The 24,632-nt window shown below is 31.2% G+C and overlaps 3 protein-coding genes across 3 annotated transcripts; 2 read left to right on the forward strand and 1 right to left on the reverse strand.

The window, feature by feature from the left end:
* The first annotated feature begins 2,035 nt into the window (after nt 1-2,035).
* On the forward strand, nt 2,036-7,679 carry LOC108907178 (putative mediator of RNA polymerase II transcription subunit 12). The gene is made up of 3 exons (XM_018710727.1): nt 2,036-2,138; nt 3,475-3,582; nt 6,389-7,679. The coding sequence occupies exons 1-3, from the start codon at nt 2,124-2,126 to the stop codon at nt 7,505-7,507; spliced, it is 1,242 nt and encodes a 413-aa protein (XP_018566243.1). The 5' UTR covers nt 2,036-2,123; the 3' UTR covers nt 7,508-7,679.
* A 7,086-nt stretch (nt 7,680-14,765) lies between these two features.
* Nucleotides 14,766-18,719, reverse strand: LOC108907157 (adult-specific cuticular protein ACP-20-like). The gene is made up of 2 exons (XM_018710702.1): nt 18,681-18,719; nt 14,766-15,092 (listed from the first exon to the last, which is right to left on the reverse strand). Exons 1-2 carry the CDS (start codon nt 18,717-18,719, stop codon nt 14,766-14,768), a joined length of 366 nt encoding a protein of 121 aa, XP_018566218.1.
* Nucleotides 18,720-24,098: 5,379 nt separating this feature from the next.
* Nucleotides 24,099-24,632, forward strand: LOC108907158 (cuticle protein 19-like). The gene is made up of 3 exons (XM_018710703.1): nt 24,099-24,110; nt 24,193-24,240; nt 24,297-24,632. Exons 1-3 carry the CDS (start codon nt 24,099-24,101, stop codon nt 24,630-24,632), a joined length of 396 nt encoding a protein of 131 aa, XP_018566219.1.

Genomic DNA, 24,632 nt, shown 5'->3' on the forward strand with positions numbered 1-24,632 from the left:
AATATAAGGGAATTTTTATTTTAAATTATCGCACAATTATAGCTTTTTTCAAGATTTAAAACGTAATTTTTTTATCATTTTTGTGAATACAGGGTTTTTAGGGGTTAAAAGGGAAAAATTATTTTATTATCTATAAGGTATCTTTTATTTTAAATAATTGCACGATTTAATCATTCCAAATCTTTAAAACGTAACTTTTTATCAATATTTTTTGCATAGGGGTAGTTTTTAAGGGTTAAATAAAGAGTCGAAAAGATCAAATATATCATAAAACATGTTGGAGAACATGGAACATTATTTAATCTTTGAACAAGATTTTTGTCAATAAAATGTTGAAAATTAAATTTTTTCAATTTTTTTCACTTGGAGGTGGTATTTACCCCGAAAAAACAAAAAGCGTCAATCGGGCTTATGTATATATATGTACCAAAAACTCAGGATTTTTTTCAATCTCTTCTAGAGTTCAGTGGGAAAATGTAAGAGATAAGCAAATCTCATGAAAAGGGATATAAAATTTGCCTTTTAAGATGCAAGGTATTTTTTCTAGAGCAAGTGAGTGATTTTTCATCAATCAAATTTAGTACTGCTTCCTCCAAAGCAGGTATTCTAATTTTGTGGTAGCGACCGCAATCATAAGTTCTTTTCTTGAAAGGTTCAGTTTTGAAATTTGTAATGGTACACCTTTTTGTCTATATTTTCTTTACGACTATAGATAGGTCAGCTAATAAAGTGTGGCTAAAAAAACGCAGGATTTCATATGAGGAAAAAAGATTTTATTAATTAAGAAGTCGGCAAAGTTTTTACATGTTTTTGAATATGAAAGATCGATTAAATTGCTGCCGTAACAAGTGGATAGTTTGACGTGCTTCATGGCTCTCTCGATATCGTTCTCTATTGACAGTCACTGCGTTTCCAGCCTCATTTTCAAAAAAAAAAACGAACCAATCACTCTATCAGCATAAAATCCAAATCATACTGTCACTCTTTGGGTATACAGTGGTCGTTTTTGAATAACCCAAGGATTGTTTCTGCCTCAAATTCGACAGTTTTGCTTGTTCACATACCCACTAAGAGGGAAGTGCGTCTCCTAGCCAAAGATGATTTTCTTAGAGCCATCTTGACTCTCCAACATCCATCAATGAATCTCCTCGTTTGGTTTCAATCCCTGGGTTAGCTGAATCTTCAATGGATGCAAATATAGATCTTCTGTTAAAACACGCTACAATTGTGCTTTTCGAAAAGTTTAATTGCAGTAACCGACAGCGCACTGAGGTTATGGAAATTTCCGACGCACTATCACCCACCACAGCAATATTTTCAGCTGATTGGTAAGTATGAGGCTGATCTGTCTTTTATTGCCTGCAACCGACCTGTTCGTTCAAATGTTTCAACTAATCTTTTCACAGTTTATTCGAGGCATTCCTTCTACCGAAAATTCCACGTAATTTGGGCACAACCTGAGCTACACACTCTCTGTACTTGTAATAAATTTTCACAGTCTTCACTCGCTCATCGGTCGTATATAATGTATCTTTCCTAGGAACATAAAATTACTAGACTTGGGGCAGGTTTGTAAATTGTCAGCCTGAGATTTCAAAAGTTTATTGAATAAATGGAAATAATTGATTTAAATTAAATTTTATTCGTTCACATAATCTGTTCAGATTCATTGAATCTAGTCCAAGGAACGTTCTGAGTACACTGATTTTTTGTGTCAATAACAAAAAAGTAAAGAGTTATTGTTTGATATTTTAAAAATGAAAGACGTCAGTTATTATCATTGACCACGTTAATTAGTTAATTTCCGAATGGCAATGAAAAAATATCACCTCCGGTTTTTAACCCACACTCTATCGAACGCAAAGATGTCGATTCATTTTTCGACTATGATTCGTCGAACCATTTTCGTGAACAAATGATTTGCTTTGTACTTTTTCAATGGCAACTCCGGGTGAAGTGTGGACCTGAAGGCCTCTGAAACATTGTCTGATATATACGAGTAAATACGGAACATTCTAATCCACATATTTTCTTGTATTCTATAAAAGACCCAACCCGCTTCAAGCGCACTTAGTGTGGTTACGTAAACAGTGGAAAACGGTGTAATAAGTCAAAAGTAGACCATGTTTGTGTTTACGGTTAGTAGAAAAATGAATATCTTCATACGGTCTTTAGTACAGAAGAATAAGGTGAAATGATGTGCAACCAGTGGTGGTTTTTGTCGACAAAGTTTTATGCTGTGTTAAAATTAAGTGATTTTCCTGAAAAACCTGAAAAGCGTTTGTCGTGAGACGGTAGAAGTGCATTAAATTCTGCATATTTGCTATTATGTGCTAAATGGTCGCAAAAACAATTAAATACTAGAATTTTGGTTGTTAAAAGTCATTTTTTCTTTATCAAATCAATTTCTAGATCCAAATATTGTGAAATGTAGTTAGTAAATGTTTTTTGCAGTGTAACCATTCTGTGGATATTTAAAAAAGAGAACAAAGTAAACGTCATAAAATATTTTAAGAAAAAAATTGTTATTTTATACCTACCTTTTATACCTATATTATTACTTTGTTGTTAATTAATATGTAAAGTAGGAGTCGTTACATTTAAAGGTTGATAATAAAAAAATTTTTAGATTCGAAGCCCCGTTGCATAAAATTAAAAAAAAATGTTCTCATCGTCCAGATGGTTCCAATAAGGAGTGTCGGTTCTTGAGGAAAAGGAAGTGTATGAATCATATTTGTTATTTAAAATGAAACGACGTACATTTTTACGCAGTAATTGATATATAATTTGCAACAATTCCTTTGGGTGAGGCTTTTCTACACGAGCATATTCATTTTCGACCTTGCTGTTGATGTTTTTATGGATATTTATTGCAACAGAAACAGCCTGTTACGTTTCAAGTTACAGATGATATCGTTTCGAAGAAACAAAATCAGAATGCATTGCTATAAATAAATTCATACAATAGTTTTACTACTATATGAAATTATTTGTGACATAGTTTTTATTTATTCTGTCTATTTGGATGGATCGTAACCTGTGACAAAAAAAATTAAAATTTAAATAAACAAACAAAATATACAAACAGAATTAAAACAGTTTGATTTAATTTTTTTTCAAATTCAAATTCACTGAAGGGAAAGAAGAATTTTAATCAAGAGATTGATTTATGTAAGGAGAAATAAACAAAACAACTATAATCTTGTATGAAACTATCATATTTGTTAAATGTTTTCATTTAGGCACAGATCCTAAATTCAACTAATTAATTATCTGCCTATTAATTACATAATTAATTAGGCAAAGATAATTAATTACGTAATTAATTAAGTACCTATTTTTTCGATTTGAAGGACATAAACCCCATTTTCTCCTTATGCGCCTGTACTAAAACGTGCTCATATTACGTGTTCACGGTCTACTAATAATAATAACAGCGTTCTATTGTTTAATCTATGTTTCTTTTTTTGTCAGGTATGCCTCGTGCTCACGGCAATCTCCGTAGAAGCCGAAGTGATATTAGGACTGCCTAATTTATATAACAATTACCACGGTGAATATGCCGCAACGTACGATAATTATGTAAGTCATCCTTTCCGCTTTCATAAATCATATGGTAATCGTGTGGGTGATTGTGGTTGGGGCACCGATTTTATCTTGGGTTAGGTTAGTGAGATGAGAGGTTTAGATGTAAAACAATGTTGATTTAGTGTCGGTTTTTGTGTATGGTTTTTCATCCACATTGGGAGTCTCGGAAATAGTTTTTATGTAACTTTTATTAAATTTAAGTTGCTTAGAATGACTGCCTTCCATTTTCAACATAAATTACTTTCAATCAAGTGTCTTAAATGGACTAAAACTAACAAAAAAATTGACAACATTGTATCACATAATTTCATTCATAGGCCAAATTCCATACATCTAGTTCTACTAGTTATGTATCGGTTGACTAGTTTTTGACGCTTGAGTAAGCACCAACATATTTAGTAAATATGTGTTAGATTAAGTTACAACTTTGATTTCAATCAGCTCCTTGTTAAAGTAAACATTGTTAGGTAAATCGAACTGAGATCCTTTCTTTTCTGCAATTCACATTAAATATTATATATCAGTCATGCTCTTGCCACCCTGTAGATTTTCCTGTGGGCAGGTAGGATTATTATGTTTTTAAAACCATGTTACCTATGTTAAGAGTTGTGGATAAAATATATAACATTTAGATTGAAGAGGTTTGTCTATTACAAAATGTCGTGCCACATTTCTCAGTAGTTTTTCGAACTAAGAAAAAATATAAAGATATTGTTATACAGGGCGATTCAAGAATTATCAAAAAAAAATTTTTAATGTACAGGGTGTCCCAAAGTTTGCGTCTCGGGCCCATAACAGACAAACGAAAAACGACAGTAAAAATCTGTTTAGATGGCGTGAATCGGGAATCGCTAAGCTTCGTTTTGCACTTGAAAAAATACGTCATAAATGTTTTTTCTACGAACAAACTCATTTTTTATGATAACTAAAATTATCTGTTTTTTATGAACATTATTTGTGCAGAATTTTTTTCGCTGTCTCTTCTTAAAAAGTTACAATAACAAACATACAAAAATGTATCCTATTGTATCGGAACTAGTCATGACTTAATCAACATTACTGTGAAAAACAATGATGTAACACCTGCCACAAATTTGTTTACATATTAGTTGTTATGTTCTTCTTAAAAAAGGTCACTCCATGAAGAAAAATAGAACAATACACATAATGACGGTTAAATAGGATAACCAAATAGAGAAAATACCAAACAATTTTAATTGTAATTAATAAGTATAACAATAACTAATAACAAAACACAAAACAAAATATAACATTATGATTATTACTTCAAAAAAATTCGATATGCATGCCTCCTACTTCTAAGCATTTATCCAAGCTTTTCCTAACTTCCTTTGTAACTTTAAACAACGTTTCTCTTGAAAGATTCTCACAAACATGTCGAATCTTTTGCTTTAAATGCCCCAAACTTCTCATGGGTGTCTCATATAATTGATTTTTTAATAGTCCCCATAAAAAATAGTCTAGGGGCGTTAAGTCTGGAGACTTTGAAGCCCATTCCATAGGCTCATTAATTCCAATCCTTAGTCCCAAAGTATTTTTTAAATAGTCCAAAAAATGTGTTGTAAGTCTATTATCTATTTCCAAATTAACCATTATTTGGGCTACATAATTAAGTCTTTTTTCAGCATTTTCGTCAGATAAGTACTCCAAGTTATTTAGCCTATAGTCATGGTAACAATTGGAGCTCAAAATTCTTTACACAGAGCTTCTTTTTAAATTTAAAGCAAAAGTGGCCTGTCGTTCTAGGCTTTTCCTCAAAATACTGTAATACCCTCATTACACACTGATTTTGAAATTCCTTTCCCTTTTCTTAATGAGAATGCATTTTCGTTAGCATGCAAAATTCGTTCTAATCTGGCAAATATTTTTGGACCTAATTTATATCAGCAAATTCAACTGCTTTTGCTGCTATTGTTATTATTAATAAATAAAATTAATTTGTGGTTTCAATTAATAAAATAATTTGACATATCAATATCAACATTTTGGGCCCGTCTTACCCAGTTTCTATGAACAAAAAGCAAATGTTGTCTTGCTTCACCATAAATTAAAACGGTATCCATCAACTCCGAGTAATACACGTAAGCCATTTTCACATTTAGTAATGTCATTTATTTCTAACATTTGAAAAACTATTGTGAACACTATCGCTACAATGATAATACTAAAATCGGATATCAGTATTCGGCTAATGACGCTAGAGACTACAGTAGCCTAGCGATGTAAAGGTTGAAAATACTACAAATTCAATTATTTTTTCTGGGAAACTATAAGAAATTATATACATTTTTTTCTTACGATATTGACTTCATTTTTCATGACGCATATATTTTCAATTTTTTTTGGATACGTTGTGAATCACCCTGTATTTATTTACAACTTTAAGTAAAAGTAATTTAGTAAATTTTGATTGGAAATATAGCAAATTATTCACTATAATTGATAGAGTCTTCCGTAATACATAGTTGAGATTTAAATCTAAATTACCTTTTTCACCATTTTTAAACCACTACTCTCTTGCCAAACCGATTCAAGGAACATTATCTGTTCTAGGCGCATCTAGATAAGTCATCATTCATCATTTCTCCATCATCATTTCTTTTGTGTGTGTGTGTGTGTATACACTCAAAAAAAAAATAGTACGAATGTTTTTTGCACCTCTGATCAATGCAATGAACAGAGAAAAAGTTCAAATTGGCCTAGTTCTTACTGGATTCTTTAAAAAAACTTATAACAAAATTGATAAGTATTTCTTTTATATAAACTTTTCCTTCTCCAGGAACCCAGACCATACGCCTTCGAATACGGCGTGTCAGACCCACACACAGGTGACCACAAAACACAATGGGAGACCAAAGACAAAGCTGGAGTAGTACGTGGCAGTTACAGTTTACTAGAACCTGATGGTTCCACGAGGATTGTGGATTACATAGCAGACGATCACGGTTTCAGAGCCATAGTGAAGAAAATCGGCATCCACGGCCAGTCAGTCGAAAGCCATGGTGGAGCAGTCGAACAAGGAGGTTTTCAACCCATCGTGGTTCCTGATTTTGAACCAGTACCAGTACACGTAGAGCAACCGCTACACGTGGAACAACCAATACACGTGGAACAACCACTACACGTAGAACAACCCATTCATCTGCCACCTGTACAGATAGAGCAAGCTCCCATATTCCAAAGCTACGACGGTGGTGTTGAGCATTATCAAAACTTGATCCAGCACCAACAACCCTACCCGTTGCAAGTACCAAAAGCTGAAGGTATCTACGTAGAAACTCCCAAGCACGATTTTGGAGGTTACGTACCTTACGTTCCCCAACAGTACTTGAAACAAGACAGTTACGTACAACCTTTACCTGCAGTACCAAAACAAGACGTTTATTTGCAGCAGCCTCAAGTGGCTCCAACACCTGCAGCTCCAAGTGGTGAAGTTTACTACACCCAAGTCACCGATTTCGGGTCTCCTCAAGCCAAAAGCGTGGTAACATTCCAACAGCCACAGGTTGTCCCTCAGGAGAAAATCGCAGAACCAGTCAACGTGGAGCAAAACGTTGTGTATCAGCAAAATCAACAACAGTATCCAGTACAGAAACTGATTGAACCTTATCAGAATCTGATACCTAGTCACAGTTATCAGTTGGAACAGCACTTCCCTGGTGACAATCAAGTCTTGTTGCAAAATCAAGTGCCAGCTTATGGACAAGGAGAAGTTCCTTATGCTATTCAACAGAACATCTTACATCCTTACAGTGAATCTTCTCAGAATTTTCAAGGAACTACTGGAAATTTAGAGGATGATTCTCAGTATACTAACTATGCTCAGGATAACAACGCCCAAGTTGTATTAAATAAAGGTGAGACGCTGTCACCGGCAACAAAGTATGGAGGTTGGTAAGAAGATATTTTACATGGTTAGGATTTATAAGAAAAAGTTAAAAAAAATACATCCTTGAGACAAATCTTTAACTGGAATACGAGTTGTCTAATTTGTTTTTTAATTTGTAATATGTATATAGTTAGGTTTTTCTATTTATTGTTTGACAAATAAAAACTTCATGAAGTATGTACATTTTTAATCTTATTTTAATTTATTATGTGAAGTAAAAAAAAATAGAAGGAAAGGAAATGGATATAAAATGAGTGTAATTCTTGTTCTGATTACAATACAAAAAGATCTACTAAAACGGACTGACATACTTATCTGAGAACTTCTATTCTCAAATCTATTTTTCTTCTCCAAAACAACTGACATTTTAATGATGTAATGTAACATATGCAAAGACTGAACATTTTTCCTTATTTTTTTTCTTTTAAAAGTGAGAAATAAATAAATTATAGAAGTTTACGCTGAAATTCCTTATAATCCAACATATACAGGAGTATTAAACAAATTTCTTCCCCCCGTCCTTTTTGGTGTTTCTGACATCAAATATTAATTATGTGTATCGCTTTCCGTGCTATACTCATTAGCATTATTGAAATTTGCTAAAGCAAAGTAATTAATAAATATAAATAAATAAAGATATCGTGGGTTTTTTGAAAATTACATCTGAAATAAAAAGGGTTACTTTACTAAGCTAAGGATAATCCATGATTTACTTTCTGCAAATTGCAATGTACTTTTTTATTATTAAGATATTTGAATGAGGCAAAAGATAGACATATTATGTAAAATCAAAATATTCAATTAGAAAAACATCAATTGAAAAAGATATTATCGAAAAAACGATTTTATCAGAAAAAACAAACCGCATTTTTTCAAGATAATTATGAAGGACTAAATTACAAACTTTTCTGTGGTAGGTTATCTTTCAGCTTGACCCGAAATCAATCTCACAGACACTTATTTTTGACTAACCTACTAGATTTTAGTGCCACGATAATTTTTAAGTTGCAAGAATTTTTAATTACGGATTAAGAGATATACAGGGGATTCATTAATAATTGTACATACGTTAACTGGATAATCCTGGGCTGAAAATATGGAGAACTGACACATAACGCTTAGATAAAATATAGCTCCTTACGGAGTTATAGGGAGTTTTACTTAAAAAATTTTAAATGATTTTTGTCCATTACTCTAATCATGTTTGATATTTCCCTATCATACTTGACATAAATTTTAGATACTGTAGAACATATTAAAAAATGCTACAAAATCGTTTATGGCTACTACAGAGGCGTACGACAGGGGTAGACGTGTAGTTTCCCATTCCTAACTTCTACGCCATTGGCGGAATTTTTATGTTGATACAATTTTTCAATTCTTCCATACTTTCTATGCAATTAACCTGCTATTCCTTCATAGCGGCAAAGTCATTATTTCTCTAGATTTTTAAAGTTGAACATAGGGCTGCACAATCATTTTTATTTTATTATGTAATTTATTTGTCATATTATTATTATTTAAGTCGGTGTCTTCTGTCATGGGATTACATTGCATTTCTTCTGTCACGGGATTACATTGCATTAGGGGAATTACATTTTACAGTTGAGTACAGTTTTAATAATAGGCAAAAATCATTTAAAATTTTTTAAATTAAACACCCTAGGAACCATATCTTATCTAAGCGTTATGTGTTTTCATTCTTCATATTTTCAGCCCAGGATTATCCAGTTAGCGTATGTACAATTATTAATGAATCACCCTGTATATGGTACCCATGTAATAAATTATTTTTAGAGCAAATATTATTTAATGTTACTGATTCCATCTTACAGGAAGATAACAATCATTTTAAACATAACAATTTTTATTTTGTTAATTATTTGGTTATAAAATATCAAAAGTATGTGAATTTATATTTCGATGACTTGTGATTAAAAATTTACCAGATTAGTTAAAATAAAGAACATGTTGTGTTTTTCCTATAAAATCGATTTTTAAATACATATACGAGGTCTGATCAGATTTTTTTAAATTACGCGCTAGTGGAGATATTTAGTGATATGCGGTTGGCAGCATTGCGTTGCGCATAACCTCCTCTATAACCACATGTTCTTGGGTTGTTGATTTCTCATTTAGTTTTCGTGATAGCTTCACGTAATATCGCGAAACGGGGGGTACTTTAAAGGATGCAAGTCATTTTCTGGACAGACCTCGTACGTCTTTTTAAATCGATGTTTTCGTTCTAATGTTCAAATACCTTAACAGCAAAGGGGTAAATCACAATAAAAATAGAAATATGAATCACCTTGTATGTACATATGCAAGTAAACAAACAACAATTTACTTAATAAGTGACTGGTCTAGGTTTATAATCGTTAAAGTCAAAACGCACCTTTAAATTTAATTTGTAAATTTATTAAAAGTAATAGTGCATTTATATTACATTTCGTAACGGCAATAAAATGGTGTGTGGTTGGCCATGTAGGTGGTAATAAAAACAGTTAGGTACATATTTCACAGCTTACTTTGAAATGTGTCATTATTTGCAATTATTATTATTCATATACTTTATAAGTATAAAATATATATTTTGCATGACTAGAAATGAAGTAAATACAAAGGATGTGGTAAATTTTGTGAAATATGCAGATCTCCATAACAATCTTCGTTATGGTTCTAGATTAATGGAATTTTAATTTATTTTGATGGTTTGGTTTTATTATAATAGTAACAATTGAGTTTGTTATTTGTTAACTTTCAGCATGGGTATACGAAGATATTTTGTTGTTATTATATAAATATTTAAGCAATATGCAAATATTAACAAATCTAACAAGTATTGTTCCTTTTTTGTGTAAAACAAAGGCTCATTCAACCTTTGAAAAACTATTATTTCATAAAATCCGTCGTCTTATTGCAATTTTTTGTATTTACTACTTGTCTTTCGAAACAAGAAAGTAAAATTTATGCGTTTCGTCACCCTTTGGGATGTTCAGCAGTTCATTTACCACTAACAGCAGATTTTACGCTACTTTATATAATTTTTCTGTTCACTGAACCCGTCCGAAGGTTGTTTCATTGGAATAACTGCACACTACATTAATAACAAGTTATTACATTAACGCAATTTAACAGTTTCTCCTAAGATCTCTACATACAGGATTTGTTATTATTACAAATAATAATTTCGCTAGAGATTTGTGTAATACTCCCCTATATAAACTGAAAATTATGACGGGTGTCAAATATACTGGAAGAAATAATTTTTAATTATTTGATCCGCTCTGTATAATGTTGTCTAACGAAGTAATTAAAATGGAAAGTTAAAGTACAATCTCGAGGTCCACTTAAATAATAAATCCAACTTTCATGCTCTAATTGTGTGTTAATAAAATTAAGTTGACAAATACGCTTTATATAAATGCTGTCAGGTTATTAAAATAATTTTGTTAAATAATAATTTAGTATTGAAACTAACGACAATTTCATAGTGTAATTTATTAAATTAAATATCTATTGATTATGAGCAACTTTGTTCAAATTTTTTTATAAATAACATTTAAGGTAATCATTTTTAGTGACAGACATATTTTTTGTGATAAAAATTGTGGTAATTTGCATAGACTTTTTATGTATTTACACATGTTTTTACTACACGTGGTGTAAATACACAGATACAAGTTTGAATCTACACAGATCTTCTTTGTCTTAACCAATCAAATCAATCACGTGACCACCCGGTATGGTATTATCACGTGTGTGTGTAGAGAATTCTGCAAGCAGTTTAGCAGACCACATGTTTAGATTCATTTGTAGCGTAGTAATACAGCAGTGTTTTAACTACCTAAATATAATGTTATAAACAAATACTGAGGTAAATAAATAATATGTAAATTATGTAAATCTTGATATAAAGTTACTGAAGAGTATGAGAAACAACATCAATCGCATAGAGCTTTACTCACACAGCCGTCATTTCAAAATCAATTTTTTTTAACAACACCCTGTATCTCTAAAACAGGGCTGTTTTAGACCAATGTTTATAAAGCAAAGACATATTATTTTAAATAGATCTATCTGCCCTCGAAGTTTCCTGCATAAAATTCGGACCACCATGTATAAAAAATTTCTAAGAATCCGTTAAACTATAAGAAGTTAAAACGTCACTTCCTAACAATTTAATTACTGAGTTCGAATAAACCATGAAACCCGTGTAACCCCCTAGTGTCAAATCAACCCTTTATTTGAGTGATACTTTCGATAATCGCGTGAAATTTTATTTAGATATCAACCCCTCGAACGCATTCTAAGGGTTGGTAACGGTTCCTACTCGCTTATTAACACCTTTTGTAATTGGTGCCTGGATTCTATCTGACAGCTTAGTGTGATTTTTTAATCAGCGGTAATAATAAACTTGTTCGTACAGGATGTTGAAAATGTGGAATTTACCAGCAAGAAGTTAGATAATATCTATAAAGCAAAAAAGGAATTACTAATTAGGTTAAAAGTTGATGTAATTCTGCTACAAGTTAAATTATCTGGAAATCAAGGTCACCAAAATCACTTGAAATTGTAAAAGTAGGTCCAGAGTTATTTTACATCTTATAACGTTAACGAAAATTTAAAATAATAATAAATAGAAAATGAAAGCTATATTTCATTTTGGAAATACTACAAGGAATTATAGGTAGTTGATTTTACCTATAACAAAAGTCCTCGGAGATATTTTAGAAAGTGATTTTTTTATTTCAACACCCTGTATCTCTATATAGCTCTATAGCTATGGAGTTGCAGACCCATGTCTCTATTTTTGATTTAAAATCACTCAAAGAATTACTCCTTAGAGTACGTGCTCAATTAAAACCCTATACTGTTTGTAATTGAATTACCTTCACCCTGTATATATGCAGATAAATCAGCATTTACTGTGATTCTCCTTCAATTACAAGTTTCTACTTCTTGCAACCGAAATAGTTAATTGAATTGTGAAGTGAGGCAAATATTTCGTTGTAAACAATTTTAGTCAACCTGTTATACTTCTATTCTGTTTTCAGTCAACAATTTTGAAATAATAGAAAAAGTTATATTTTTTCGAACATTTGCAAGTAATCCTTTAGCGGTTCAAGTCACGGATTTAACCACGGCTGATTTGATTACACTAATTATTTTGTATTATTCTTCGGATATTTTGCAGAAATCCTGACAAAGCGTTGCAGCCATAATTTACTTCAAATTATTCGCACAATTATGGATTTTTTTTTTAAATATTAATAATGAGATCAACTGCGATCACAACTTTCTCAATCGAGGACAGAAAAAAAATGCGTCGCTTAATAATTACGTTGTATGTACAGGGCAGTGACCCCAAAATTGTCACCTTTATTATCTCCTCTCTATTTCGAGATATGAAAAAAGGGATAAGATTAAAAGTTATAACAAACTTTTTGAGCTGCTTACTGTCTATACGATGAAAAAATTGGACATCATGTTACCGATATATAGACCTACGTTCTACGCCTCTTTTTATTACAGCGGCCTGCATTATATTTTTGAGTAGAAAGTTATTTTTAAAGAAAAGGCGAAAATCAGCTCCCAAAACAGGCTTGGATGACGTCGATATAGCTCTCCTTCGATGTACATTCGTCATTGTTTATAGTGTAGAGAAAAAAGTGCTCATCGTTAAAAGGATTCACCAAGAATTTGTCAAGGATGACAATTATACAGATTCTCGAGAAAGTATCAGAAGACTTCTCAAGAAAATGGGATTTGTGGGTCAAAACAAGAAACAACAGAAAACTTTTTACAGAGAAACCCGAAATGCAGCTGCAGCGACTTCATGTCTTAAGACGCATGAACCGTTTTAAATAAGTCAAAGGGTAAATTTTTTTCATAGACGAGACTAATATTCATTCTCTCGTACGCATGAGTGGTAGCAAAAATGATGGTTTATGTCTACCAGTGTCGTAATGGCTAAGCCTTATTACATATCGATAGTTACTAGGCAATCTAGTCTTATCCATATATCCGTTAGAGTGCAGTAACAATAAGTGACAGTAATTTTTTGTTCAACCCCCGGCCAAGGGCGAAAAAAGGGGTTTTTCAATATAACTCAAAAGAGGCAAAGGCTAGAAAAAAAGTTTCTTATAAAAGTTGTAAAGCATACAATTCTACATAAAAATGGCATCTTGACTTTTTCTTGTACAATTAAAATTAACAGAGTTAGGGAGGCTAGAAGTTAAGGAAAGATTTCAGAAATTTAAAAAATCATAAGCAGAAAAATGAATGAATTTTGTAATTTTTTTTCGATCTACTCTAAAAAATGTAACCTTTCTTTTCAGAGAAATAGAGATATTTTTTAATTTTCAATAAGAAAGTTATAACAATGTCAAATTTGTAGTTCACCCCCCTAAACAGTTTTTAACGAAAACCTCGAAACAGGTCAATTTAATGTTGTCAATTTGTTTACATAAATCATATTTTTAATTCATTTTGAGTAAATATGATTTTTTTATAAATAAAAAATATAGTTTTTCTGAAATAAAAAATAAGGGTAGCAACCACCAAATACGGAATCACTTGCGAAATATTTGTTTTTTATCATAAGTAATTTCCATTTTGTTTCATTTCAAAATATTGATTAGAATCCCAGGAATTTTGAAAAAACTGTTTTGGGGGACGATCTTTGAGGGTGTATTTCACTCCGTAAATATGTTTTTCCGCCGATAAAGAAATACGTGTCTCTTTAAATTTTTTAGAGTAGATTGAAAAAAAAATACAAAATTCATTCGTTTTTCTGCTTGTTATGATTTTTTTTAATTTCCGAAATCTTCCCTTAACTTCTATCCTCCCTAACTCTGTTAATTTTAATAGTACAAGAAAAAGTTAAGATGCCATTTTTATGTAGAATTGTATGCTTTACAACTTTTATAAGAAACTTTTTTTTCTAGCCCTTGCCCCTTTTGAGTTATCTTGAAAAACTCCTTTGTTTTATCTTTTTTCACCCTTGGCCGGGGGTTGAACAAAAAATTACTGTCACTTATTGCTATAACATACCTCAAACTAACTCATATCAAAAATTCAGGCAAGTTGACCAAAATTTCGATTTAATGGCTTATTTAATTAGACTATAACCTTGGGCTAAATTCACGATTTGTTAATGAAAATGAAAGAAACAACCAGCTGATGAATAAAGTTTTTTTCAAATATGCAAAAGTATAAACAAAAACAGGATTAACACGCATAACAACTAAATATTTGTACTTTTTTAATGCCCATGGCCGTGACCGTGTCCGTGGCCCTGTTCTTCGTCCCCTTGGTTCTGCCAGTGGGTGACCCCAACCCAGCTGGTGCCACCTTCACCGTGACCCTTGTGCTTGCCATACACCGCAGGGTGTTTCGCGTGTCCTCGTCTTTCCACCACAGCTTCGAATCCTTTGTGAGGTCCTGACACGTATTTTACCACGCGGTGGGTACCATCGGGTTCCTTCAAGCTATATCCCCCTGTAACGTGCTTTCCGTCTCTGTGTTCGTGCTGTTCCTTCTTGTCGTGTGTGTGGGGGTCATCCACTCCATACTCGAATTTGTAGTGAGCCTAGCACAGAAAATAACAAACGTTATTAAATCATACACGGGGTATAGTTGGGCAAGTGGGGGGCAATTTTTTACGGGTACTATTGTTTGCCAGAATGCTATTAGAATAATATGTTTTTTAATCAATTAAATTGTCGAGTTATAATTCGTTTTTTAAATGCTTATCAGTGTTGCCAAAATGAATTAAACAATCAGTGCGGATGAAGCATCGAACGTTAAACAAATTTTCGATTCTTGTGTTAATATAAATATTGTCTAAAGTAATTTGAAAGGAATTTTTCAATATTAATATCCTCTGTCTTGGTCCAAATAATAAAACATGTGACTTGTTTGGATTTAACTTTAATCTTTGTTCAAGAGGTATAGTCCAATCAAATTACTTCTTACTTACTTCAGATGCCAAAAAATAGTTCAGTAATTGAAAATGTAAAAATTAGGAAAAATTCTGTAGAATTCATTGAACTACTTTACCCCACCTGAATTTTTAGGCTTCATATTCAAAATGGCGTCCAAAGTTCGCAAAAAACAGTTTTTTCATTTATAAAAAAAATAAACATTTTAGAAAAAAATATATCAAACAAAGTTTTTAATACGGATCGAATAAGCCCAAACCGGTTTTGATCGATAAATAAATTAATTAGTTATTGCAAAAATCTGCTAAAAATCGCAATTTTTTCAAATAGCTTGTATCTCTTTCAAATATAAATATTTTTTTATGAAATATGAATATGAATGAAAATATTTTTTATTTATGAGAGGATAGCTCTTGGTGAGCAAAATAAAATGATTTTTTCAAAATTGAAAAATATTTCAGTTTTTGCAAAACTGGAGTTTAAAAAAAAAAGGGTTTTTGTAAAATCCCCATAATTCATATGCCGCCATATTTTAAAGAACGGGGTTGGGCTTAAAATTTTCTTTAATAATTACACTTTTTTGTGCAAATATTGCGCGAGCTTCAAATCGATTTCAAATATCGCAAAAAACGATCGAAAAATCGGTTTTTTTTCGGAACCATGTATTTTTTCTTTTCATGTACATTTATAAAGCTTTTTTTATCAGTTATGAATTTGAATTTACAGAATGGTATCTATCTTATTGAGATAATAAAATAATAAAAGTAATGTCGGTTAGTTGAAGAAATAAAAAGGCGGAAAGTAGAAAAATTCTTGATATTTCTTGATTGACATGTAGATGCGAAAATGCAAATATAACGCCAAAAACATGTTCTAATTTATGTTTGAAGTGCAAAGATTACAATTGCTCTAATATCGAAGAAAAAACTATAGTTATTGAATATATCGAGGAACATATGGACGAGCCATGTTTATCAGAAAATGAAATCGAATCAGACAAAGAAAACTTCGACGAAGAAGATGTTAAATCATGTTAAACAGTAGTAGCGAAGAAGAATGGATGTCTAAGAAACGTTTAAAAATAAATTAATATAGTTTTCATACAATCAAAAAAATAACTGATTGTATACTAGTTTTTATACTTTTATTTAAATGTTTAATGTAAGCAATATACGAGGCCCATAAAAATTAATTTTAATGAAAGATAATGGGACCAGTCGTTGCGGAATATTTTTTATATTGAAATACAAGTATTCAACTACAACATGTGTAAATTTCAGCCCTTAATATTAATAAATGAGGTTGTGGCGATTTTTCGAAAAAAAAAAATTCTCGGCCCCCGTTAGTGGTAAGATAGTATCGACATTTTAATACGAATTGAAATCAAAAAAATAATCAAAATTGTATGGCCCCAAAAAAAAACGATTTTTCGATAGTTTTTTGCGATATTTGAAATCGATCTTAAGCCCAACTCCGTTCCTAAAAATGTGGCGCCCTATGAATTATGGGAACTTTACAAAAACGCTTTTTTTCCGAAAAATTCGATTTTTGCAAAAACTTTAAAATATTTTTCAATTCCTTTCACCAAGTTTCATAAAAAAAATATTTATTTTTGAAAGGGATACAGCTTTTTAGAGTTTTTTTTTTCAATAACTAATTAATTTATTTATCGGTTTAGGTTTATTCGATCCATATTAAAAATTCCTACAACTTTTGTTTGAAACATTTTTTTCTAAAATTGCGAACTTTGGACGCCATTTTGAAAATGAAGCCCAAAAATTCAGGTGGAGTAAAGTAGTTCATTGAATTCTATGGAATTTTTCCTAATTTTTACATATTTTCAATTACTGAACTAAATTTTGACAAAAAAAAATGAGGTATTTTCGACAATTTGATTGGACTAATAACTTATAAAGCGAACATACATCTTGATTCATTTTATTATCAATATCTACAAGGCCATCCAAATTTAAACCAAATTACAATTGAGTTATCGTCCATATAGCGATGTATATTACAAAAAGAAATAGCTTTATAATAATTTGAAATATACAGAAAATAGTAAAGGACCCAAAATGGATCCCTGTGGGACCCCGTATTAAACAGGTAAGGCATCAGATACTTTAGGTTTTAGATATACCCTTTGACTTCTAAAATTGAGGTAACTTTCTATGAGAGCGGTAGAAGAAATCAAACACAAAATAGTTTCTTACATAACAATGTATGGCGCAAAGTACATGTTAAACGCTTTGCTAAAATTTATTAAAATTCAACAGGTGACTGCAATTATTAGTATTATTGAGTATATCATCGACTACCTACTTGAGATAAAGCTGTGTCAGTGCTCTGATTTAATAAACCTTAGGTATATAGTCCAGTGTTGGGTTTTATTTTAGAGTAAAATTTATTAAAGTATCTTGTAAAGTAAGTGTACAATATTATAAAGCTATTCAATGTCTAATGATGATGGTACGACGTGTTTTTGTAAATTCATTATTAAGTTTATGTGTAATATTATGCAAAAACATGTATACGAATCAAGAAAGATGAACTTTGGCAACCGTTGTTCCAAATAGAATAGACTAATGAGCAATAAAATAAAATATCAGTGCTAGGGAGCATGCGGATTGAAGATAAATTCGTATAAGCGAAAGTAGCCTGGGAACAGGCATCACTCAAGGAAAGTTTCGTTATAATTATATCAATGTCAACTGTAAATTCCGTCTTTACTTTAGTTGCTTTCTTTTACCTGTTAGTTATGTAACAATTTTTATTATCCCAACATAATATCTAAAAGACCTATTAGTATGAGTGCAATTTTTGTGTACTTTGAAGAAATGGAACTCATTGAAAATGGAGGTCTCCATATGGGGCTATTATTTCTAATTAATATTAAATTATTAAATATTGGAATATTGGAACGAACTGATGTATCTATGTAAGATGCACGCTAGATTCAGTCTGTACGGTTTCAGCTGATATCCTTATTATATCTACTCGGCTTTGCTAGCGCACGCGGTTTGAATTTACACTAACCTGTTCAGCGGCGGAGTATGATAATTACAAAAAAAGTAAAAAGGAAACAAATTTCACGTCGCAATTTGAGAAAACAAACTTATTTGCATTTCTAAAGGTCAACTGTTGCTTCATTCGTTTCATCATATCTCCAACCACAAAGGTAGCCTAATCTTGAGAAAGATTATAAATTAATTCAAGGATATAAAAAAAATGCTTACATTGTCGTGATGATGACCTCCAAAGGCACAAACCGCCATCGTAGCAAGTACCACAAAAACTGCCTGGAAAAAAATAATTGTGTCACAGCGAAATCTACCGGTCAGAATCATCGATACTTATTATAATTTTTCCAATACCTAGCACACACAAAGTTAACTAATGAACATTTCTATTTCCTAATGATATTTTTGAGATATTCTACAGTACATACTGTCTTAATATGCATCTTGTATGTTGTCCGTGTGGTATCGTTGAGTTGACTGATGATATGAGAGCAATTTCCATTATTTATATAGGAAATTTGTCCGTACAGAACAGTACATTTTGCAATAAATTGATAAGCAACGCCGTGATTGATTACTTATTGGTGAGGTAAAAAACTTATTTTCTTGGTTCATTTGGTAACAGTGTGGGCTCGAAACTTTTCAACCTCAAACAGATGCAGTAATCATAGCGTATCTCCAAATTCAGAGAAAGTCAATGTGCCCCAAAATCAGAGAGATGAGAGTAGAGTAGAGAAGTATGAATAGCATATAAAATATCTAATGCTATTAAAGTACGACTTCGTTTAATGAGGATTTAGAAAATATTTTTGATCAAGTTGTAACGGAGATGCTCCGCTAGTCTAAAGATTCACTTTCTTTTATGAAGATGAGGTTATACAATACACAGAAAAGACTAACCTTACAGCAATAACTAATTTCTGAAATAAAAACTATTTAAATCAACTTGCCTTCGTCCAAAACCAGTTAATTTTAAAAATTACAAAGTGTTAAAAATCTTACTTTTGGCATGGATTTCTGTTACTTCAAATTTAATTGGTACACGTGGTAAGATCTTGAGAAACAGTATATCATATAATTAATGACAATAGATTTTTTAAGAAAAAACAACTGTGTCTTGTTAACTTCCCTTAAAATTTTAGGCTTGGGGTAAATAAGATACGGATCTATTTGATACCCCTAAAAATGGAAGTAACTAATGATATTGTTATAGCAACTACTCTACTGACTAAAGCCCCGTCCAACATTGCATTACTCCCGCAATTTCTAGTAAATAGCTTAAATTATTCTTCAGATTAAAAACAACGTTTTGTCCTAATTGACATTGCACAACACTGACTATTTAAAATATAGCGCATCTTGTAGATTATATCTCACTTATATTTGTATGAACTCATTTGATCGTGTGAGGTGATGACTCGATTGAAAGAATTAGGGAAATATTCTTGGGATCCCGCCAATGTTCTAACGACAGAACCAAATTTCAAGAAACGTCGTGGTTAAGAATTTAAAATACAAAACTATGTAAAAAATTTTATATTGGATATTGAAGAGATAACTAAATGAAGATCCACAAAAGAAAGAAAAGTTTCGTATGAAAATTGGAGAGGAAGCTTCTGAGGTAATATTTAGGTTAATACTATTTCTGTCTCCATATAGAAAACATTTTGGTAAAGAATTTTTCCTAGCATATTTTTTTTAATATTTCTCTATATGTCAAATTAATTCGTTGTATCTATATACTAATGAAATATTCTCTCTATAATGTATTTGCACCTACATTTACTTTTAAAATGTAAGAAATGTAATACTTACCTTAGTAACGTGACAATTTTCTGTGATGAAAAGTGAAATATTTTATATTTTCTTATCGTTCTTTTTCTTTAATGTCAATGATTAACTGTAACAATCTTATTAGTTTTGTAATGCATACCAAAATATCTGTGATCGTAGTAAAAATCGCTTTACAAATGATATGACGTATAATCTACATCTGTGGATTTACCAAACTTAAGAATATAGACACAAAGAGCCAGTACAACCCTGAAAACTTTGTAAAGAGATACAGAATTAATTGCATAACATAACAAACGTTTGTACATTTTCCTACAACTCCCTGATAGAACCTAAAAACTCATATCATTTGCATAACAATACAGGTACTTGCTTTTTTACTAATTAAATTTTTAAAATATTAATTATTCAATGCTTCAACGATTCCGTGGGTTAAATTTATTGGAGCACAGAAAAGCAAATTTTTGGGAACTAACGAGATATTAACAATGTTACATGAATATGTCGCTAGTTTTACTATTAGACATAATTTTTGTACGATAATATTATTCCGTCTATTGTTTTTAAACATGTTATTAACTTTTTCAAGTGTGGGCATCAAATCAATACGGAGAAATTCAAAGGTTTAATTTTTCTGATCTAATTTAAAAGATAAAAAATTATTTAATTATATACGGTTTATTTTTCTTTGATACTAGGTATTTGCACATAGCCTGCAATAAACAAATACGTGTTGAAAGAACTCAAGAGATAATGTAGACACTAACCTTTTTTATATTATTTTTTATTTGGAACAATTCCTGCTTTGAATAATTACGATCTGTTGCAAGAATTATTAAGCCTCCTTCACGCTGCTAGAAATAACCACTAGAAAATGTCTGGGATGTGCGGTTGAAACATAAAATATGTTTATTTCGACCCTGAGTATTGCTAATTCAATCGGAACAAACCCAGATTAATTTCACCTTTTATTTATGTCGCTTTTTTTCATTTATGTTTTCATTCATTCCTATGAAATATTTTGTGAGACCGTTTTCATATTAAACACAGCAATCCTGCTAATGTTCTATTTGATAAAGATTAATATTAGTTAATAGATGACCTGGAATTGATGGTTAGCCGCCGTTGCAAGGAAACGGAAAGAGCAACTAGAAACCACAAACAGAGATCTTTATGACATGATGATATAAATGTTTTTCGATATCTTCTATTTTAAAAGGTACATAATTATTGTACTGTTTTTTCCAAGGCAGCTATGATAATCAGTAACATACTTGATAGAACCTGTATTGTTCTCTTTACATCTTATTTTCGTTTGTTTCCTCCTTCTTTATTTTTCGTTGTACATATAGGCTATTGATTATATCCAAAAAACAGGATTAAAAGGAACTATGATGTTCAAGCAATTTTATTGCATGAATCGTTAAAGGGGCATTTTAGATGTAAAAACCGCGGAGTGTTATTAAATTAGAGGGTGGAAATTGGAGATAGGGGTGAAAATGCACCCCTTTCAGTTTTTTAATTGTAGCTCGAAAACGAAGCAAAATTTCGCTATACTTAGGAAAACTTATTTAGAGAATTGAATTTCCCATTGATATAGCTTATTTAAAAAAATTTTATTTTAAAATTTGTATTATTGTATTTGAGGTTATAAACAGATTTGTTTTATAAAAATGTTATGTAAAATAATAAATAATGGTACTTCTCTCTTGAGTATTTTCGTGTTTTTTTAATTTTTTCGAGGGGCAGAACTTTTTATGAAGAGTGACATTTTTCGATAAAGTCAAAAACAAAAGAGCTTCTCATCTTGTCAACTCCATCCGTGGACATACTGTATATACATTATTAATAAACTTTATTTTACTTAAATTCTCATGTCTTTACTAAATTATTTTATTAAAAAAGTAAAAAAAATCAAAAAATTTTATTTTTTGCTTTCTTTAAAATTGTTTATTAACGATTTTTTGCATAAAATTATCCTTTTACATTTTTTAAATAAGCCACCTCGATGAGAAATACAATTCTCTACAAAATTTTTCCTATGAACTATACCGAAATTTTGCTTTTTTCGTACTATATTTAAAAAACGTCTTCCTTCCTGTTTTGCAAAAAATGAGAATTAAAACGTATAGGGGTAAACGCGACGAAAATCGAAAGTTGGCTAAGTTTGAGCGGCCATATATCAGTCAATTTTCATCCAAAAATACTATACAACCTCTTGATTTGAAAGAAATTTTTTCTACTTTTTTACCTATACTTACCTATACCTATCTTTACTCGAAAAAAAAAACTATAGGCAAAAAAGCAAAAAAAAAACATAAAATCTAATTTTTGCTTTTTTTCAAATTGTTTATTAACGATTTTTTTGCATAAAATTTTCCTTGTAAATTTTTTAAATCAGTTATTTCCATGGGATATTCAATTCTCTAAATAATTTTTCCTATGAACTATAGCGAAATTTTGCTTCGTTTTCGAGCTACAATGAAAAAACTGAAAGGGGTGCATTTTCACCCCTATCTCCAATTTCTACCCTCTAATTTAATAGCACTCCGCGGTTTTTTCATCTAAAATTACCATTTGAACGATTCATGTAATAAAATCCTATTTTCAACAGCTTAATACTGTTTGTTTTAAATTGGAAGAGATATCTAAAAAATGTTTAATAAAAGTTATTGAGCACAATAAGGACTTTCTTGTGATGGAATATGTGAAATCGGAAGAAATAATTGGGATGATGTGAGCCCTTAGGACTGTAAATTTATTAAGATAGAGTTTTAAGTCAAATACTAATGTCTTCATACCATAAACATCCCTGCTTGCAGACTCCTATTTGTTTCTTGCGTTTTGCTCTAATGGCAAGCAACCATCAGTTCTGGGGATCATCTGTAGAGCAAACAGAAACAACATGTCGTTGACAAAAATTAAAATAAAAAAAATGTTTTGCCTCTTATTGCAATTTCAAATAAAATTGAAAAAATACATTTACAAAAATTCATAAAAAAATATAAACAGATAATTTATTTATTAGGGTAACTAATATAATAACGCAAGATTATTTTTTCATAATTATAGCTTGACTGAACTCATCTTGTCAGCAAGATGTGCAGATCAAGAAGAGAGTCCGCAAGGGGAGTGATAAGACAGGAGACATTAGCAGGGAGGTAGATTCAGACAGAAAATGAGCTCCGATGTTAGTCTGGCAATATTGTCATCTAAAACTCACGAACAAAATGAATTTTTAAAGTGTTATGCACGTTTTTTTTATAAAAATTTTTTAAATAAGTAATTATGTCAGTATCCGTGAAAGAAAAAATGTATTCCCCTTAACATTTTAAAGTATAAATGCAGTGTTTGACATTTCTTTAAAAATGAATTTTTACATTGGGTTCGTTGCACTAAAAATTATATAAAAGGTTGCATACAAATCTGCTAGACAGAAAATAATTGTCTAATATCTTTTTGTTCCGCAATTCTGTTACCTTGTTTTATCTAAATCGATTATCTTAAAATTACATTCATTGGGTGGTACCTATACACACATATTTTCTTTATATGTAGCTCTAAATTAAGTAAAATATATGCAATAACAATAACTAGTATTACATGAACCATGAAAAATGATTTCTTTTTTCGCTACTTTTATATAGAAACATGAAATATCAAATACTTAACATTGTTTACAGCTCATTACCTATTATTTGCCAGATCTTACATAATTTTTATCATACCCTTCGAGAAATTAGCCCCATATATATATATACTCGGATAAGAACGAATTTGTTATCAGTAGCAACACACCACTCGTTCAGTAACACACCAGCACGTGTACATTATTTTAAAATGGCAAAAATTGTAAGTTCACTTTTTCTCTAATCTTTTATCTAATTCCACTAGAGTACCTGTTAGTGTTTACTGAAATTTTAATATATTTCAGGTCTTACTCGTAATCTCTACCATCGTTTTAAATGTTTGGGCTGGCCACGTAAGTATATCCTACACCCTACATCTTCCAAACAAACTAGATACTCTTTTCCCTAGGATAACGCCCATTACAAATTCGAATACGGTGTCCACGACCCTCACACCCACGACATCAAGTCGCAGCATGAACACAGAGATGGTCATCATGTGACTGGAGCCTACACCTTAAAAGAAGCCGACGGCACCACGAGGGTAGTTAAATATAGATCAGGACCTCACACTGGATTCGAAGCAGTAGTCGAAAGGATTGGCCATGCTCAACATCCCGCTCACTATGGTCATGGGCACGGTCATGGTTACGGCCATGGACATGGAGGAGCTACCAGCTACGTTGGAACCACGCATTGGGCTAACCAAGGACATGGAGGTGATGGAGGTCATCATGGATATTAG

Source organism: Anoplophora glabripennis, unplaced genomic scaffold (genome assembly GCF_000390285.2).
Source record: "Anoplophora glabripennis isolate ALB-LARVAE unplaced genomic scaffold, Agla_2.0 scaffold87, whole genome shotgun sequence".
NCBI classification, from domain to species: Eukaryota; Metazoa; Arthropoda; class Insecta; order Coleoptera; family Cerambycidae; genus Anoplophora; species Anoplophora glabripennis.

Excerpts from the sequence above, each read along its gene's own strand:
- LOC108907178 (XM_018710727.1), top strand. Across the intron at positions 3,583-6,388 it reads CCGCAACGTACGATAATTAT|GAACCCAGACCATACGCCTT; the intron begins GTAAGTCATCCT and ends TTCCTTCTCCAG.
- LOC108907157 (XM_018710702.1), bottom strand. The coding sequence starts at position 18,719 with ATGGCGGTTTGTGCCTTTGGAGGTCATCATCACGACAAT. Across the intron at positions 15,093-18,680 it reads GAGGTCATCATCACGACAAT|GCTCACTACAAATTCGAGTA; the intron begins GTAAGCATTTTT and ends TTTCTGTGCTAG.
- LOC108907158 (XM_018710703.1), top strand. Across the intron at positions 24,241-24,296 it reads TAAATGTTTGGGCTGGCCAC|GATAACGCCCATTACAAATT; the intron begins GTAAGTATATCC and ends TCTTTTCCCTAG.